General features: G+C 40.7%; 1 protein-coding gene and 1 non-coding gene across 4 annotated transcripts in view; one reads left to right on the top strand and one right to left on the bottom strand.

Annotated features, from left to right (window-relative positions):
- The window catches only part of LOC126297602 (C2 domain-containing protein 5), a 217,252-nt gene that overhangs the window by 76,285 nt on the left and 120,384 nt on the right, over window positions 1–20,583 (top strand). For all 3 annotated transcript variants that reach the window (XM_049988584.1, XM_049988585.1, XM_049988586.1), the window contains one exon: window positions 6,612–6,798. In XM_049988584.1, coding sequence (XP_049844541.1) covers window positions 6,612–6,798 — 187 coding nt within the window. The remainder of the gene's footprint in view (window positions 1–6,611; window positions 6,799–20,583) is intronic.
- On the bottom strand, window positions 15,298–15,372 carry Trnat-ugu (transfer RNA threonine (anticodon UGU)). The gene has a single exon. It is a non-coding gene; the product is annotated as a tRNA-Thr (tRNA).

Genomic DNA, 20,583 nt, shown 5'->3' with positions numbered 1-20,583 from the left:
TTGAGAATTGTCATGTTTCGTCAAAAATAAATAGAAGAATACTGTTGGACTGAAATAAAATTATTTACAAAAATATTGCTAAGGATGGAATTATTCATTCTACAGAAAGACAGTTGAAATCATGTGAGAGATTGTTTCAGATTAATGTGTAAAAATATGCTGAAATGTGAAGTTGCGTGGTTTTAAAGAAGTTCAGAATGACATTTTAGTCTAACAATAATGCAGATTTCTGGATGGAGCAATACATAAAATAAGGAAAAGGCAAGCAGTCACCTATAGCAGATCGATGCGTGGCACACAGTAACGCATAACAAAAATAACATTTGCACTAGCTTTTGCGCTGTAGCAAGAGCAAATATCTGCACCTCCACATGTTGAGTGTAGACACTATGTAATTATGCCATGGCCCATTGACAACAAACGACCCTTGATAAGGTTATTGTTATTGTGGAGGAAGGGAATTTGTCGGTATTGAGAACCTGGGACATGGTATGACATCCCTGATTACACTGCCTGGCAATGGATGCAACATAATTGGGAACTTGAGAATCCAGTATGCATGTGGGAACCAGACGTTAGTGTGTTACGACACTGTATAATGTAGTGATGAGTAAGTTTATTGGCAGCTGAAATACTTAACTGATTTTTTGGGACAGTAGATATGGCTAAATGCCAGTCCTGGAAAACCAGACTACAAAGTAAACTTGCTCTGCAATGAACTCAAAAGAAACTTCCTGGCAGATTAAAACGGTGTGCCAGACCGAGACTTGAACTCGGGACCTTTGCCTTTCGCGGGCAAGTGCTCTACCGACTGAACTACCCAAGCACGACTCACACCCCGTCAGTCCGCCAGTACCTCATCTCCTACCTTCCAAACTTAACAGAAGCTCTCCTGCGAACCTTGCAGAAGTAGCACTCCTGGAAGAAATGATATTGCGGAGACATGGCTTAGCCACAGCCTGGGGGATGTTTCTAGAAACACAAAATAAGTTTATTCCAGTCCTAAATACACCTGTGAGTCATTTTATGGTGGTTATTGTGTCTTCAGCAGTGTGAGGCTGGAAATCTTACCATAGATGTGAAATGCTTTCTGTGGTAAATGATAATCTTGATGCTGTCCAGAGTGATGTCATGATCCTATCAGTGCTATAATTGCATCCTGAGAGAGTGACCTGTTTCCAGTAGGACCAGTCTCCTACACATTATTCAGCAATGACCAGACATAGTTTGGTGATAGGAATGAGATTTCTGTACCCAGATGTCATGCTTCTGCACCAGCCGTAACCACATCAAAAACATATCGCTAGAGACAAATTAGATGATACAACATAAATGTCCTGACTATGTGCCAAGAACCTGAGATGACCTGCGGAACATAGTGCTGGCTGTCTGGGAGGAGGTGGCAGAAAATGAGATGTTTATTGCCCATTACATAGACACTTTTCCCTTCAGGGTGCAGGTAATCATTGAAGTTGAATGCATGTGGATGATATATTAATTGTTGAAGAAAGCGGGTGCTCCCTTCCTTTTAGAATGCAGATAATCATTGACGTTGAATGCCTGTGGGTGATAAATTAATTTTTGAAGAAAGCAGATGCTGTGTCATTTTCAGCACTCCCAACATCTAAAGTGACATGCAGCTGTTTGTCTTAGCCACCGTGTTGCTAAGACATTTCACTGGTTGCTCCAACATCTAGCTGTTTCTCACTACCACTGCACCCTCAACTCCACCTCATCACATGAAGTTCCATTTCCAGGTCTCTGTTTCTGGCAGATAGACTGTACAGATTTCCAAGTGTGTATTTAGAGGATGCTGTGTCTCAAGTGTATGTAACACATCCCATCACATTCACAGTTACAAATGTTCTTACTTTTATGAGTAGTACTATAAATCCAGTAATGTGATTTGTGTTAGTGAGATATAACAGGTAGCTTAAATTTCAACACCAACCATTTTTTGTGATGTCAAGTGTACCTCTAATGTGCTTACACTGCTCCATAGAAAGAATTCCAGAACAGTACATGCAAACTGACATGACACAAAAACTGACATTCACAGTCAGCATCACTAACTAATCCCTAAAGAATAGTCTCTCCAAATGGATTTCTCAGTGACATCATCATTAGGTCTTTGATACCACTGAAAAATCCAACAATATCCATTGCCATTATACCATCTCTCAGTTATAGTACTTCTGGACAGTCTCCACATGCTGTGTGCTTATACAGAGGGGTGGACAAGAATATGGAAACACCAAAATCACAACATATTTCTGTGTATGCAGTGTAAATTTTCAATATAGTGTCTCTTCAAACACCAAACACTTTGTTCAAAGTCATTTAGTTCTGACACGCACCCACAACTACACAGAACAGTGCTGTGACCACAGCTGACACACAACATATTGAGGACATTGCATGGGTGTCATTCATGGTCAAATACAACAGTGCAACCTGCAGACTTGGCTAACATCTGCATTTATGTGGAGCATACATTTCTCATGGTGTTTTCATATTTTTGTCCAACCCTTGTAGCTTCTCAAACACAGTATTTTTGAATATGGCAGCAGAAAGTCTGTGGTTGAATAAATAATTTAGGGAATAAAGATACATAGGAACTTCAGATAGTAAGTGACACATGTTGTCCCACATTAAGACTGCTGTGCAAGAAGAGTGACACATTGTTGGAAGAAAGTACATGTTCTGGATTTCCTGCAGAGACAGTTTTGCTGTGGTACAGATAGCAGATGCACCACAGTGTGGGAGTGAAATGATGTGGCAACTGGAAAATTACTGTGAATTTGAAGTATATGGTCCAGGTATGGCTCTCGTTGGCAAAATGTCTAATTTGCAGCCAGATTCACCTTAAAATTCTGTCTGTATGGAGACCAAATGAAACATCACCTTAAACTGTAGGGAAATTGACACAGACATGGGTGTTTGAGATGTCCAGATCTTGGGCTTTGTGATATCCATCTGAAAGAACATCTGGTGTGAAGGACAGATTCTTTATTCACATAGCAGTTCTCGAGTGTCTCTTGAGCTTATTGGCTGGACCACAGTTGGCTCTCCACTCAATTTGTTCATTAGATCATCTTAACCTTCATATTCTGTCTCCATTTCTGATCTCCTATTTGCACTCTGATTCCATCTGTTATTCCTTTTATCTTCCTCTTGTTTCTGCTTCCTCTTCTTCTGTACTTTACTTCTTCTTCCTCTTACCTTTCTTCTTTTATGTTTTCCCTTCTCTTCTATTTATCTTACTTCTTCTTTTGTTTCTCATATGTTTTGTCTTTACTACTTCCATCGACATCTGGGAACAGATTGGTTGTGTGGTTTACAGCCAATACATCTGTAAGAAAATATCTTGGATTTTTTGCTGGTCATCACAATCTTCTGCAGTTGTGGTGACCCACACAACTGTACCAGTCTTCCTCTTTTTCTGTAAATTCTTGCGGGCACTATGAACATGTTTCACAGAAGCTACTTGATGCAGGCTATTGCATGGATTTAAATGCTCAAACTGTTGTACATTAAGGTAACTTTCCATCTGCACTTGCCTTTTCATGTTTGTCATTGCTGCATCACATTTCTTCTAACTCATATTTCTTCTAACACATCTTTACACAGCTCTAAAAGCCCATTTGATAGATGCAGTTCTGCCATAACTGTGACATAGAGAATTCTTATATGTAATTTCCACTGTATGATGTGAATTTCTTGCTCTGCATCTGTCACTTGTCTCATTGGAGTATCTATGGGAACCTTGCACTTCCTTTCTGCAGTGTTTTCAGCAAACTGACACCTGAAATGGTCTGATTCAGCATCCACTTGAGACAGAATTATGTTGTTCTTTGATTTCTCCTTGCAGATGTCACCTGTTGACGCTCTGTGTTGACAAGGCATTTGCACTCTTCTGGAATCTTTGTTGTTGTCATTCCAGCAAATTCCATTTTGTGAGATGTATTTGACTTACTCTTTATATGTTCTGGCAAATTTTTCCATCTTCAGTTCTAATCCATTTTTCAGCATTTCTATGTCCCACTTTTGTATTTCATGCTGTTTCTGTTAGGCCTTTAAAGCTTTCTATCCTCCTGTACTTCTCATTTTGCCCTTGCTCTCTGTGTTTCTGTGTATTGTGTTGAGCTTACAGACTGCCCATCACTTATTCTAATGTAAATTTCACAACATCCCTTTTCTTGACGCCCTGTTCACTGTGTACTTGTACATTTTCTTTTACATAAGCCATGATTCCCATGGCTACATAATGTTCACTAACACTGTTCATTCAAGTTAGTTATGTGATTGTGACAATTTATCCTTCAATTATCATTATCTGTCACTCAATTGCACCACAAAACACAACCCTATCAATGACGAAAGATTATGGTCATAATGTGTAGCAACTGTTGCGTTCAGCCACAGTTCGTCGTTGGTATGTCATGGTTGTCACTTAAAGACAGTGTTGCTTTTTACCATTCATCCTCTGGTTACATTCTTATAAGCCCATATCATCATCCTATCACCTGATCCCAGGTATGAAATACATATGGTAATTAGAGACTCTTCCGTAGACGGGATGTTGGAGTTTACATGCTGATTATAAAGAACTGTTTTAATGAAACATGAAGTAGCAACACTTGACTGTAATTACACTGACACAAATTATCTACAGAAGAATGGAACAAAAAGTAGGAGCTGAGCTAATGTAAGATCAATTTGGGTTCTGAGGAAATGTAAGTGTAGGGACATTTGAAGCATTACTGATCCTACGACTTATAAGGCAGACTGAAAAAAAGGCAAACCTGCATCTATAGCATTTGTTGACTTAGAAAAGACTTAATAATGTTGACTGAAATAGACTATCTTAAACCCTGGACGAATCAGGCTTAAAATACTGAGAACAAAATGTTGTCTACAACTTGTACAGAAACCAAACTCCAGTTATGAGAATCAAAGAGCATGAGAGGGAGGCAGCAGTTGAACAGGAAGTGAGACAGGGTTATAGACTGTGGAGTACATTCTATTCTATCTTTATGTTTAGCAAGCACTAAAGAGAAATTTTGAAAAGAAATCAAAGTTCAAGGAGAAGAAATAAAAACCTTAAGGTTTGCCAGTGATGTAATTCTGTCAGTCAACAAAGGACTTGGAAGATCAACTAAATGAAATATTTAGTTCTTGAAAAGAGATGATCAGAGGAACACCAACAAATTTAAAGTGAGGTGTGTAGTTGAATTAAGTGAGAGATGATGATAAGGGAATTGGATTAAGGAACGAGACACAGAAAGTAAAATAATTGATGATGGCTGAAGTAGAAATGGTGTAAAATGCAGACTGGCAGCAGTAAGAAAAGCATTTCTGGAAAAGATAAATTTGTCAACATTTAATGTAAACTTAAATGTTATAATAAGGCTAGTGAAATTTGGGGCTACAGAAAAATTCTGAATATTATATGAGAAGAATGGATAACTAATGAGGTGGTACAGAATAGAATTGAGGAGAAAATTAATTTATTATACAACTTGACTAAAAGAAGGGATAAGTTGAAAGGATTGTGAGGCATTAAGGTACTGTTGGTTTGGTAATGGAAGGAAGTGCGATGGGTAGAAAATTGTTGGGGGAGACCAAGACTTGTGTGTATTAAGCAGCCTTGTATGTATTAAGTAGGTTGCAGTAGTTATATGGAGATGGAGAGTCTTGCACAGGATTAATATCTTAAACTGCACAACCCGTGGGACATGGGTTGCAGACTGAGTGTGGCTACTCTAGTTTTATAGTGTTGTTATGTACTCCCATGTTGATTATGGATGCATGGTGAGTATTCTACCAAGAGAGATGGGACATAGGTCACCGCGAAGGAATCAGGCTGGCCACAGAGAGATTTAGGGGGAGCCACATTCCTGCGCTTGCAGCAAGGCTAGTGAATTGCCGCTTCACATCAGGCAGAACACCTTGTGGTATAACAGTTGTACAGAACATATTCCATATTCCATGCACCTGTATACCGCACCATTGCTCACCCTCCCTTGGAATGACTTTTCAATAATTGCGTGCTTTTGCATGTGGCCCTTTGGTATTTGTTCAAATAATGTAGAAATGGGTGTGGCTTTTGTTAATGTATTGTGCCAAGTTTGGGGCAAGAAGTCACCTTTCCTTCTCATGAGGTCCAGAATTGTATTAAATTTGATTCAGTTTACAAGAGAAAGCATTACAAATGATATTTTTAGGTCTGTCTGTCATAATATTTTACATGAGCACCTCAGTTTTTATGTCATGTATACAGACAAAAAAATCCATTGTCTGTTTAAGATCAGCCCACCAGATAGGTTCACTGTGTACTGTTGGAAATGGATGGAGGGGAGGGGTGAGGGGGGACTTGGTGGATCTGTTTGAGTAAACATAATGAAAGCAAAGGAGAAAGAAATGGAAAGAAGCAAAAAATTGTAATTATTGTTGTTATGATGAAAGAGTTACGCTCGTTTATTAGTTACATGACATACTTTTGTTTTATATAGTTGGATGACTCAGAGTTGCAGAATGAACCCCTCCAGTTCCAGTTAATGGAAGTGACACTTCATATTTATTAGTTTCCTGACACTTCTTTTTTATAGGTGGATGATTCAGAGTTGCAGGATGAACCTCTCCAGATTCGGTTAATGGATCATGACACTTACTCTGCTAATGATGCAATTGGAAAAGTATATTTGGATCTAAACCCTCTGTTACTACCTTCACCACCTCCCATCAAAAATACTGCTGTGTCTGAAGGTGTCCCATCTGCTACAAATGTGACTGGTGGTAAGTGGTTACTATAACATTTTATAATGTGTAATAATTGTATTATTTGTAAATTTCCAACTTTTATGAGAATCTAAAGCAGTATAAAATTGAAAGTGTAAGGGAACCTTTTTAAGTGACTTTTCACACTGGAAAATAGCAGCAAGTAGCAAAATTTTCATGAATTGTGAAGGAATTATGCCCTATTTTTGCCTGTAACTCTGTTTCTCAGCATCAAAGTAGAGGTAGGAATGAATGCAAATGGAGTTAGGGAAGAGGGAACATATGGGACATGTGAAAAAATGCTTGCCATATAAATTGTTTCTAAATGGAACAGTCACTTTCAGCAGAAAGCTCATCAGGTGATTCCCTGTAGAACTTGGAAGAAAGACAGAGACATTTTAGTAAGATGAAAAATTAAAATAAATGGCCAAGGAGTGTGTATAAAAATGATTGAGAAGGAAGAGCCTAAAAGATATTTTTGGATCCATGATTTAAAAGTTGGTTGCAAAGAAAGAGAAAAAATGTTTTACATACTTTTATCTGTGATGTATATATTATTTTTCATATTTGGTGGTAAAAATCTTCCTTCCAGATGCTGTGTTGTTGCATGTGTGCAATATTTTGAAGTGCAGACTACAATATTACAGTGAAATAACATGCATGCCCTTCTTCTTATTCTTTTACCTGGCCTTTATCCCACATGTTCACAGGGTCAGCATGTTAATTTATGGGTTTGGCAGTGTTAGTGTTAGAGGTTGGCAGGTGTCTTTACTACATCTACATCTACATCAGTACTCTGCAATCCACTGTATGGCGCATGGTGGAGGATACCCTGTACCACTACTAGTCATTTCCTTTCCTGTTCCACTCGCAAATAGAATGAAGGAAAAATGACTGTCTGTATGCCTACATATAAGCTGTAATTTCTCACATTGTATCTTCATGGTCCTTATGTGCAATTAATATTGGAGTCAGCAGAATTATTCTGCAGTCAGTTTCAAATGCCGATTCTCTAAATGTTCTCAGTAGTATTTCTCAGAAAGAATGTTGCCGTCCCTCCAGCGATTCCCATTTGAGTTCCCGAAGCATCTTTGTAACACTTGTGTATTGTTCAAACCTACCTGTAACAACAGCTCGCTGTCTTCCTTCAATCCGATCTGGTACGGATGCCAAAACACTCAAGCAGTACTCAAGAGTAGGTTGCATAAGCATCCTATATGTGGTCTCCTTTTCAGAAGAACCATACTTTACTGGAATTATCTCAATAAACTGAATCCCACACCCGGGTTCCCGGGTTGGATTCCCGGCGGGGTCAGGGATTTTCTCTGCCTTGTGATGGCTGGGTCTTGTGTGATGTCCTTAGGTTAGTTAGGTTTGAGTAGTTCTAAGTTCTAGGGGACTGATGACCATAGATGTTAAGTCTCATAGTGGTCAGAGCCATTTGAACCAATAAACTGAAGTAAAACATTGGCCTTTCATATCACCTTGCAACGTTATGCAAGGTTGTTGTTGTTGTTGTTGTTGTTGTTGTTGTTGTTGGCTTCAGTCCTGAGACTGGTTTGATGCAGCTCTCCATGCTACTCTATCCTGTGCAAGCTTCCTCATCTCCCAGTACTTACTGCAACCTACATCCTTCTGAATCTGCTTAGTGCATTCATCTCTTGGTCTCCTACGATTTTTACCCTCCATACTGCCCTCCAATGCTAAATTTGTGATCCCTTGATGGTGATCCCTATGCAAGGTACTTAATTTAAATGATGTGACTGTGTCAAGCAGGAGACTACTACTGCTGTATGGGAACATTATGGGTTTGTTTTTCCTACTCATCGACATTAACTTATATTTAGTGCTAGCTGCCATTCATGACAGCAGCTAGAAATTTTGTTTATGTCGTCTTGTATCTTCTTCCTACAGCCACTTAACTTTGCCACCTTAGTGTCTTAGTCTTTATGATCATGGTTGTTATACAAATCTGTCTTTTGCTGCCTTTGTTCCATCAAAAAATGTTTGCAGTTCAGTTTGCACATACTCAGTGCTGAAGGGCTAAAGAATGTTGTGACACCTATTAAGATATAAACCATGACCATCAGATTTCTGTCCCAAACAATAATTACCTGTGAAGTTGGCAAAATAATGTTCTGGTACTGACTGCAACTTGAATCCGAACTCTTGCCTTTTGTGGGCATTGTTTATTTATGTATTTATTTATTCAGCCATTTCAGTTGATACTGTTGTATCATTACTTACAGACCTTGACATTTGGTTATAGAATGACAATTAAATAGTGTACTCTTCAGTTTATTTATAAAGAGATTACAGCATAATATGTTATGATATTTTACAGTATGTGACTTATCTTTAAATTTACACACACACACACACACACACACACACACACACACACACACACACACAATGTTTATCAAAATTGAATGATACTGCTGTTTTCTATCTTTGACATGTGTCATATTTTAGGATTTTCCTTTTAATAATCAATAATTTCATGTAAGGAATTAAATGGATTCTTCTTCAGCATTTCTCTGGAAGTGTGCTTCAACACAATAATGATCTATGAAGGCTATTGAATAAGTACATCCCTATACTCCTGAAAATGGAAAAAAGAACACATTGTCACCGGTGTGTCAGACCCACCATACTTGTTCCGGACACTGCGAGAGGGCTGTACAAGCAATGATCACACGCACGGCACAGCGGACACACCAGGAACCACGGTGTTGGCCGTCGAATGGCGCTAGCTGCGCAGCATTTGTGCACCGCCGCCGTCAGTGTCAGCCAGTTTGCTGTGGCATACGGAGCTCCATCGCAGTCTTTAACACTGGTAGCATGCCGTGACAGCGTGGACGTGAACCGTATGTGCAGTTGACGGACTTTGAGCGAGGGCGTATAGTGGGCATGCGGGAGGCCGGGTGGACGTACCGCCGAATTGCTCAACACGTGGGGCGTGAGGTCTCCACAGTACATTGATGTTGTCGCCAGTGGTCGGTGGAAGGTGCACGTGCCCGTCGACCTGGGACCGGACCGCAGTAACGCACGGATGCACGCCAGGACCGTAGGATCCTACGCAGTGCCGTAGGGGACCGCACCACTACTTCCCAGCAAATTAGGGACACTGTTGCTCCTGGGGTATCGGCGAGGACCATTCGCAACTGTCTCCATGAAGTTGGGCTACGGTCCCGCACACCGCTAGGCCGTCTTCCGCTCACGCCCCAACATCGTGCAGCCCGCCTTCAGTGGTGTCGCGACAGGCGTGAATGGAGGGACGAATGGAGACGTGTCGTCTTCAGCGATGAGAGTCGCTACTGCCTTGGTGCCAATGATGGTCGTATGCGTGTTTGGCGCTGTGCAGGTGAGTGCCACAATCAGGACTGCATACGACCGAGGCACACAGGGCCAACACCCGGCATCATGGTGTGGGAAGCGATCTCCTACACTGGCCTTACACCTCTGGTGATCGTCGAGGGGACGCTGAATAGTGCACGGTACATCCAAACCATCATCGAACCCATCGTTCTACCATTCCTAACCGGCAAGGGAACTTGCTGTTCCAACAGGACAATGCACGTCCGCATGTATCCCGTGCCACCCAACGTGCTCTAGAAGGTGTAAGTCAACTACCCTGGCCAGCAAGATTTCCGGATCTGTCCCCCATTGAGCATGTTTCGGACTGGATGAAGCGTTGTCTCACGCGGTCTGCACGTCCAGCACGAATGCTGGTCCAACTGAGGCGCCAGGTGGAAATGGCATGGCAAGCCGTTCCACAGGACTACATCCAGCATCTCTACGATCGTCTCCATGGGAGAATAGCAGCCTGCATTGCTGCGAAAGGTGGATATACACTGTACTAGTGCCGACATTGTGCATGCTCTGTTGCCTGTGTCTATGTGCCTGTGGTTCTGTCAGTGTGATCATGTGATGTATCTGACCCCAGGAATGTGTCAATAACGTTTCCCCTTCCTGGGACAATGAATTCACGGTCACGGTGTTCTTATTTCAATTTCCAGGAATATATATATATATATATATATATATATATATATATATATATATATATATATATATATATATATATATTTTACACTTTTCTCATTGTTCTCTGTTGGATCATTCTCAGTTTCCAACAGTTTTTTTTCTGTATTGGTGAGTACCTTCTTATTTACAGAGCTTCCCCTTAGTATTATTCCATGTAACACTATAGATTCAAAGCATACTAAGTAAAACATTTTGAGGACTTTGATACTGACAATTTGGTTAACTTCCATAGTGCATAGCAACCTGAATTTAATTTACTACTTTTACTATTGACGTACTCTGTCCATGTAAACTTATCATTGAGGTGGAGATCCAAAAATTTTACATAAGGTACTTGCTCAAGTTATTCATTTTTAGCACTAAATCAATATTTTGTTGCTGATTGTCTTAAGGCTCATTAATTGACATTTTTGTAAAAGATCACACAGACAATGATGGACACAACACTTTATTAAATCAAGAAATAACTTGTTTGCCGTAGAGTGGCTACACTACTAGTCCTTGTCAGAATGTCAACAAGTAACTGAGGGGGAGCTTGGCCAGGAACAACTCTGTAAGTTATCATGTAATAATACTCTACCAACAGCCATTATGTTGATATTGTATTAGGCAATCAGTTTCAACATCCCAATCACGTTATCTTCAGGCCTGTCACATGAGTGACACCAAGTTCCACTTGTGCATATATAGGACAAGGCCAGTGTGCTAACCACTGCACCACCTCGCTCTGTGGTTTTGTAGATATCAAAATTTCATGAGCTGGCACATGTGTGAAGAACACATGTGCTCATGAAGTTCAGAGATCTGTGGAACCAGATACGAGTATTGGTGCCTTGTCTTATACGTGCACAAATGGTGCTTGGTGTCATACATGTGATACGCCTGAAGATGACATGATTGGAACGTCTAAACTGGTTGCCTAGTAAAACAATATCAATCTAATGGCTGTTGGTATAGTATCATTACATTTCATCGACCAGCCTCTGTCCCATGCTCCTGAACCTAGGATGGCATTACATTTACTGTAAGTTGTCGGCTGGCTGGTAGAATGCGTGGAACAGATGCTATGCATGCATCCACGAGTGGTAGTCTCTGATTGTTCTAATGTCTACAATGAGAGTACCTATGAGATCTTGAACAGCAAATATTTTTTTTAGAAAGCCTGAATGGTGACTATGGTAGTGGCTGAGGAGCACCGGACCATGTATGGAAAATGCAAAAATGTATCAGTGACAATCAGCCAAAGCACATTCAGAAACGGACCTGCAAAATCCACATGGATGCATTCCCAAGGCTTGGTCACTGGAGGCTATGAGGAAAATGAGGCCTTGGGAGTCTCCTGTTGATTAGCACACTGGGGATACACAGTAATCAAATACTGTAACTCTTGGTCAGGCCAGTACTCATGTCTGCAAGCCACGATTGGTGGGGGAAACATCTCAGTGACCCTCATGTAACTGCTGTAAGACCTCCTGCTATAAACTCCCAGGAATGACCAACCTGGGAGCTGCGTCATCCATGTAGAGGAGGAGGACAACCCCTTCAATGACCAAGAGACGGTGGTGCAAGACCAAGTAGTTACGGAGCAGATCGGAAGCATGGCCTGGAGGTCAAGAAGACCAATGCTGCTGGACAAGGTGAACTACCTGCATTAGGGCAGGGTCAGATGCCTTGGCAACTTGGACACTAGTGATCGGAAACCCGTCTATCACTTGGCGGGAGGAGATATCCAAATGAAAACATATAAGCTCCACCCGATCAAACTTGGGGTCTGGGCCAACAGGCAGCCCAGATAGGGTATTTGCATTGGTATGGCACCCAGTGGGGCGAAATTGAATGTTGTAGTCATATTTGGAAAGGAACAAGGTCAGCTGCTGCAACCTGTGGGCCACCTTATCAGGGACCCAGGAAGACGGACTAAATAATGAAATTAATGGTCTGTGGTTTGTAATTAGTTGACATTGACCACATACACAATGGTCAGAGTCTCCCTCTCATCTTGATAGTAGTGGACCTGTGCTGGACTGAAAATTTTGGATGCAGCATGAGTGACTGCTCTGACCGAGTGAGGTGACACAGTGGTTAGAACACTGGACTCTCATTCGGAAGGATGATGGTTCAAACCTGTGTCTGGCCATCCACATTTAGGTTTTCTATGATTTCCCGAAATCACTCCAGGCAAATGCCAGGGTTGTTCCTTTGAAAGGACATGGCCAATTTTCTTCTCCATCCTTGACGCAATCTGAGTTTGTGCTCTATCTCTAACGACTTTGATGTTGACGGGACATTGAACCCAATCATTCTTCTTCCCTTCTGGCTGTTCTGCACCATCTGCATTCTGATGAGTGAGGACTGCCCTCATGCCATACTGCAAGGCATCCATAGCCAAAACCAACGGTTTGTGGGGATGAAATGTAGTTAGACATGGTGCCGACCTGAGGTGTTTCTTCAGCATGGTGAAAACTTGGTTGCACACTGGAGACAGACAAAGGAAGCACCCTTGCAGAGAAGGAGGTAGAGAGGGCATGCAATGGTAGATGTCCCAGGCGTCAACTGGTGGTAATATGCAATTTTGCGCACAAAAGCCTGCTGTTCCTGCAGCGGCGAGGGGCATGGCATGTGCGTAATGGCGCTGAAAAGACTCTCCATGGGTCGGACACCCTGCCACGAGATGCTGTGGCCCAGGTACTCAAGAGATGGTTGGAAAAAATTGGCCTTCGGCCGATTGTAAAGCAGACTCATGGCCCGAGATTTTTGAAAACAGGACCAGAGATTGTGTAGGTGGTTGCTTGTAGTATGTCCGGTAATAACAGTGTCATCCAGATAGTTGGAACAGTGTGGAATAGTAGACATGACCTGTTCCAGATGGTGTTGAAAAATTGTGGGGGCACTTGTCACACCAAACATCAACCGTTGGTATTGATGTAGGCCAATATGTGTATTAAGAACTGTGATACACTTGGATCCTCATCCAAGGGAAACCGTTGATATGCTTCGGAAAGTTCAAGTATGGAGAAGAATTGGCCTGGCCACTGCTAAGCGTGTGAGCACTTTATCCAGATGTGGCAGTGGAAATGTGTCCACCACAAATTGTGAATTCACAGTGACCTTAAAACTGCTGCAGAGTCGCAATTTAACAGAGGGGTGTGGCCCATTCATTAGAGGAAATGGAAACCACAGCCCTGAGAGAGGCAAGTCAGTCCAGCTCCACCTTGACTTGGGAACATAGGCTATAGGAATCTGCCTAACATGAAAATATCTACAATGAGCCAAGTGCTTCAAGGTTATTTGGGCTTGAAAGTAAAGTCTATCACACACCCTAGGCCTTCCACAAAGATATCTGGAAATTGTGAGCACAGAGATTCTAATGATTGATTTGGCACTTTGATGGATACAAACTGTATGGAGTCTATGACTGAAAAGCCAAAAGCCTGAAAGGTATCAAACACAAAAAGATTTGCTGAAGTAGTGTCATGGACAACAGTAAAGATAATAGACCAAGTCATTGATTTATAGGCAACTTCAACCATGAATTGCCCAAGAAAGGGCATTTTCTGTTTACCATACCCCAGGGCACCTGTTTACCAGCATCAGCAGTGAAGAGCTGATGTCTGCATATGTTTGGGCATTAAGCAAGAAACTGCCATGTTGGTGTTTCACATGCAGTTGCATCTGTCGCGATAGAACCAAAACTCTAATAAAAAGCTTGTTGGAATCCTGTTCGGGAACTGGCCCTGACGATGACCTTCCATATCCATGGTCGCTCATGCTACATTCTATGCAGTTGAGTGGCAGATTACCGCAGTGTGGCCTTTTTTCTGACACTTGTGACAGACAGCCCAATGCTAGGGTCACTCTGATCTGTCATGTTAGGAGTAATGAGACACACAAGACAACAACAGGGAATGATGACTGGAACAAACAGGGAATGATGGCTGGAACACTGTTTATAAGCTGTGTGGAAGCTGTTGGATTGGCCGTCTTGCACCACTGCTAGGTTGTCCTACCTGGATACAGCAGACACAGCCGAGCCATCCTGTACTCCCATGACATTGTATCAGGCTTCCAGCTTCTGACCAGCAGCATGTTACACATCATACGACTGGGCAATTGACAAAACCTCATTGAAGGAGCGGTTCTCTAACTGGAGGGCCTGATGTTGGACTTCCTTATTTGGGGCAGAGTGGATGATAATATCGAAGACCATGATGTCTGCATATGATTTTTTTTTGAGCTGGCTGTGACCAAATGGCACTTGTGACTAAGGCCGTGGAGGGTTGTGGCCCAGGCATGATAAGACTGATCGGTCTGCTTCTTGCATTGGAAGAATTCAACTGTAAATGCCAGGACATGTGTGCTGGTGACAGTAGGAAGACAACAATGAACATAAATGAAATGATAATTAAATCAAGACCCTAAGCTGTCGACAGGCATTGATATACATCAACGGGGACAGTTAAAAATGTGTGCCTCAACTGGGACTCGAACCCGGGATCTCCTGCTTACAAGGCAGATGCTCTATCCATCTGAGCCACCGAGGGCACAGAGGATAGTGCGACTGCAGGGATTTATCTCTTGCACGTTCCCCATGAGACTCACATTCCCAACTTAACGTCCACGCACTACATTCGTAGTGCCCCTTCCCATTACACTCATTACTTGTGGCAGACAATCTTACCGAGTCATGTAAGAGTTCGGACAATGTGTGTTCTTCCAGCACAGAAGAAGGAGGTCAATGGTTGGTTAGCCTTAACTGTATGAAGATGGTATCTTGTTCTTTCGGACATGTCCGAAACTGCTACATAATTAGGTTCCCAGCATGAGGACCACATAAGGTCACTACAATATTATTGCTTTATGTAAAATTATTATAATATTTGGACGCCATGGGATTTCATCAGATTAACTTTGTGAAGTTCACATTCACATTACTCACACCAGTGTTAAGCAGGAGGTATAATTAAATCATCAATGATTACAATGTCGCAAAGTGTGTGAGTTGGTGAGTGGTTAACTATGAAACCAGAGACTCAATCCTCAGTTCACATTCTGATTTTTGTTCTGTAACTCATTACTTCTTTCACCTCTTGTAATGTTTTATGTACATGAAAAATGCCAAGTTCCACCATGATTTGGAATACACTTTAAACTTTAGGTCCACCTAAAGTTGGTTAAGTTGGAAGATGGTACATGCATGCCACCTGCAGTAGGAGAGGTAAAGTATGTAGAAATTGAGAAGGAAATGGTTATCAGAAGGGTAGGATCAGCATATAGGAAAGTCAAAATAATTTTCAGAGAATTTGAAAACAAAGCTATCAGTATTACAGTGCAAAACAAATTCCATCATTAATTGCAGAAGAGAGAACAGATGGTTGGAAAGGGTGCATTGAATGCCTCTACAAGGGAGGAACTGTTTGCTAACTTGTCAGAAAAAAAAAAGTATTGATTTAGAGAATGCAGGAGATCTAATATAAGAGTTTGACAAGTAAATGATATTCCTCCAGCCTTACTAAAATCATTGGGAAAGTATCAGCTAAAGAATTTTTCAAATTAGTTTACAGAATCTATGAGACTGGAGACAAACCATCAGATTTTTAGAAGCGTATCATCTATACAATCCCGAAGATAGCTAAGGCAGGTAAATGTGAGAACAGTCACACAGTCACCTTGATAACTCCTGCATTCTAGTTGCTGACCAGAATAGTATACAGAATAATGGGAAAGAAAATTGAGAATCTGTTAAATGATGATCAGCTTGGATTTTGGAAAGATAAAAGCAAGAGGTATTAAAAATTAACACACACACATTATATTTGTTGGCCTACTAAAAGCATCCAATAATACAAAGTGGTGCAAAATGTTTGGAATATTCAGCAAAGTGGGTATACAAAAGGGAAAGGAAAGTGATGTTGTGTTCACCAAAGGTAGGTAGTGTAAACAAAGGTAGCAGTATGCAAACCCCCTGCCACAGATATCCATAGTTTAAATGGAATTGGGTTGCTTGCACATGAGCTACAAACTCTTCACTGGCAATATATCTAAAACAAAATCACTAGGAAACCATGAGAAATGATGCTAATCATTTATGGAAATAAAATACATCAAAATATACTTGGCTTTGACTTCCAGGGAAGGTGTGGCACTGATGTAGAGCTCTGCACCAAAGCTAACCTAACACAGTGGATGATTGCTAGCTAATCTAATTAAAGTTCAGAATGGACTGCTGTTTAGAATATTTAAGTTCAATCTCTCAATAGATAAATATTTTGACTATCATTTGTACTTATGTTCAACATGTGGTGTAAACTGTACAACTACTAAAACTGATCGGCACTAGGTAACTTGTAACACTGAAGAACTGATTTATCTGGGTGATAAATGATGTGGAACTGATGAGGACTGCCAGAAACTGGCAAGGAACTGGGCAATAACTGCTCAAGTGTTGGCACTCCGTCGCTCAAATTGTGTGCTCGGTGTATGAATGTCATCATGTGAACTATTTGGTAGATGTTGCAGATAGCTTTCAGTTTCAGTGCACTCTCTGGTGGCAGTGGTAACTATTGGCAGAGGAATGGCCTGTTTTATATCTTGCGCAGAAACCTAAAACAGTTGATATGAGTGCCATCTAGGAGGTAACTGACAGTACTATTTGTGGCACCATGCTGAGACTGCCTGTTATGTGGCACTCCCTCCCTGATGCTACTGCTGTGTACCACAGCTAATGGCGACGTAGCAGGTAATATACAATATGTGCAAGAACTAAGAGGGTAAAAATAAGAATGGGAGACCAAGAGAGATGTGGTTGCATTAAAATCTGCGTAAAGCTATCCTCTGCTATTCAACCTTTATACCAGAGAAGCAATGAAGGAAATAAAACAAAGGCTCAGTAGTAGACTTAAAATTCAGGGCAAAATGATATCAATGATAATATTTACTGATAGCATTGCTATCCTGTTTGTAAATGAGAAGGCATTGCAGCTCCAATTGAATGAAGAGTCTGCTGAGCACAGTTTGTGTTCTGAGAGTAAAGCAAATAAAGTATTTAGGAGTAGCAGATATAGGATTACTGACAAATTTAACAACAAAATTGAGGATCACCTAGCAGACAAAGTTAAGGACTATGGCTGTTATGGAAAGAAAATTATGCGTGTCGGTCAAAGGAAAGAAGGTATAAAAAGTGGACTAACACAAGTAAAGAAAGTGGCCCAAAAGAATTGGGTTGGGTTGTCTCGGGAAAGAGACCAAACAGCGAGGTAATTGGTCTCATTGGATTAGGGAAGGATGGGGAAGGAAGTCGGCCATGCCCTTTCAAAGGAACTATCTCGGCATTTGCCTGGAGTGATTTAGGGAAATCATGGAAAACCTACATCAGGATGGCCGGATGCGAGATTGAACAGTCGTCCTCCCGAATGCAAGTCCAGTGTGCTAACCACTGCGCCACCTCACTCGGTGTCCCAAAAGAACTCTACTAGTATCAAACATAGGACTTGAGAAAGAAATATCTGAAAATATACGTCTGGAGTACAGAATTTATGAATTAAATCGTGGGCTGTGGGAAAACTGAAAAAGTAGACGGTCAAAGCTTTTGAGCTGTGGTGTCACGGAAGGATGCTAAAAATTAAATGGACTGATAAAATAAGAAATGAGGAGGTTCTTCCCAGAACTGGCAAGGAAAGAAAACAGAAGTTAAATTTTAATGGAGGCAGTTCTGTTGTATGTCATTACAACCATTTTATTTTTATTCCAATCAGTTGTGTTGGACCAAGATTTAATGGTGGTTTTGATTTTTATCATCATGATCATGATCATGATCAATATCATCATATCAGGCAGTTCAATCTTTTGGTGATGTGGACTCTTTGAGTCAGAGTGCGACATAGGATCCTAGCAAGTTCTTGAGCATCCTATTGCCAATGGAATCCAGCTGCCTTTTGCAAGTTTCTGTGCCACCTGTCCAGTGGGCTTCCCTTCAATCTTTTTTGGTAAATTGGGCTCCAATCTAGTATTTATTTTGACTGCCTGCCATTCATTTTTTGAGTGACATTACCAGCCTACTGCCATTTCAAGATATTTATTCTTTCTGTTATGTCACTGACCACTGTTGTACATCATATGTGCTGCTTTCTTTCTGTAGCCCAACAGTGGTCTTTCCATTCCTCTCTGAGCTACTATGAGTTTTCTATAAATTAATTTATTTAGTGTTAATGTCTCAAAGCTCTAAGTTATTACTGGTAGTATACACTGGCCAGAAACTGTTTTCTTCAGGCCATGCAAGAGTATCCTCCATAAATTTGACAGACCAATGTAATCTGTCAAAATATTTTGGTTTTATGTCTCCTTTGATATCTATAAGTTGACGCAGATAGTCATTTTCTATTACCCTTTGCAGTTGTATACTTCCAACACATATGTTTCCCTCCAGTGTTCATTCATTCATTATGATCTTGATTTTTGTCATAGTTCATTTTTAGATCAACTTCGGAGCAGAGTAATGCCAGTTTGATAACTAATATGTGATGTTCTTCTATACTATTTGCAAATAGAACAGTTTTGTCAAAAATCTCAGGTTTATTTAACCTTCTTACCAGAACATGGATTCCCTTTGTTTTCCACTTTCATTTAGACATTGGTTTTCTAGGACTGCTGAAAAAAGTTTTGGAGATAGTCACCTCCTTTTTCATATTTTTCAATGGAAATTCATTAGTTCTTTCAACAACACACACATATGCTGTGGAGGTTCATTATATGTTAGATAAGAGTGTAATGTAGCCATGTTCTACTCCTTGTTCCATTACAGCCTCAATCACAGCTGAGTGACAAATCACATGAAACATGAGCCTTGTCAAACTATAAATGCAAGTCAAAGAGGTAGAAAGTACTAATATCTTTTACTAATTGTTTCTTGTAGAGAGAGGATATGCTCAATTGTACTAAATCTTGTGCGAAACCCAGCTTGCTCAGTGGACTGAGCCAGGTCAAGTGTAGTGCTCATTGTGGTAGTCAGATTTTTTGTGAAAACTTTGTACAATATGTACAGAAGCCCGATGTGGTGATAGTTCCTTGTATCTTTAGTACTGCCTTCCATATGTTTTAGGACTATATTGCCTTTTTTCTAATCTCTTGCCAATGTTCCACTGTGCAGACACATTGAAAATATTATAACTAAATTCTGTAAAAAAAATTCATCTATGAGCTATAAAATATCGACTGAGAGGTCGTAGTTATGTGGTGCAGTTCCTTTTTGAGCTTGTCTGTAGCTTGTCTGACTTCTGTGGGGAGTATATCTGAGATCTGGGAGTCAGAAGCAGCTAACCACCGTATTTGCTGACGTATAAGACACACCAGCATAAAAGGCACACCCCACTTTTTAAGACTTTTTTTTAGGGAAAAAATTTCTCACTTAATATGTCTACTGCAAAACAATTATATCATATATGAGCATGTGCACCAAATATCTGGGAAATATAAATAGGAAAAAGTGCTCACCTTTTAATTTTTGTACTCAAATCTGCATAATTCATGCTCAGAGCTGAAGGAAGGAATATTGAAGCTACTATGTCAGCATCTGGATCCTCATACAATAAGTTATCCTCCATACCATCCAGTGCAGTACTGTTTCCACACTTCTTAAATGATTTAATTGCTGTTTCGTGAAGGTTTGACCCATTCACAAACTTGAGAAATGCTAGGGCTTGTACTGCTTCCTGATGGTGTATATAGTTTCAAAATATGTACAATTGCATCCATCTGTTC

This window comes from Schistocerca gregaria, chromosome X (assembly GCF_023897955.1).
Source record: "Schistocerca gregaria isolate iqSchGreg1 chromosome X, iqSchGreg1.2, whole genome shotgun sequence".
Lineage (NCBI taxonomy): Eukaryota > Metazoa > Arthropoda > Insecta > Orthoptera > Acrididae > Schistocerca > Schistocerca gregaria.
Note: the sequence above shows the minus strand (reverse complement) of the source record. Positions and strands in the feature narration are given on the sequence as shown.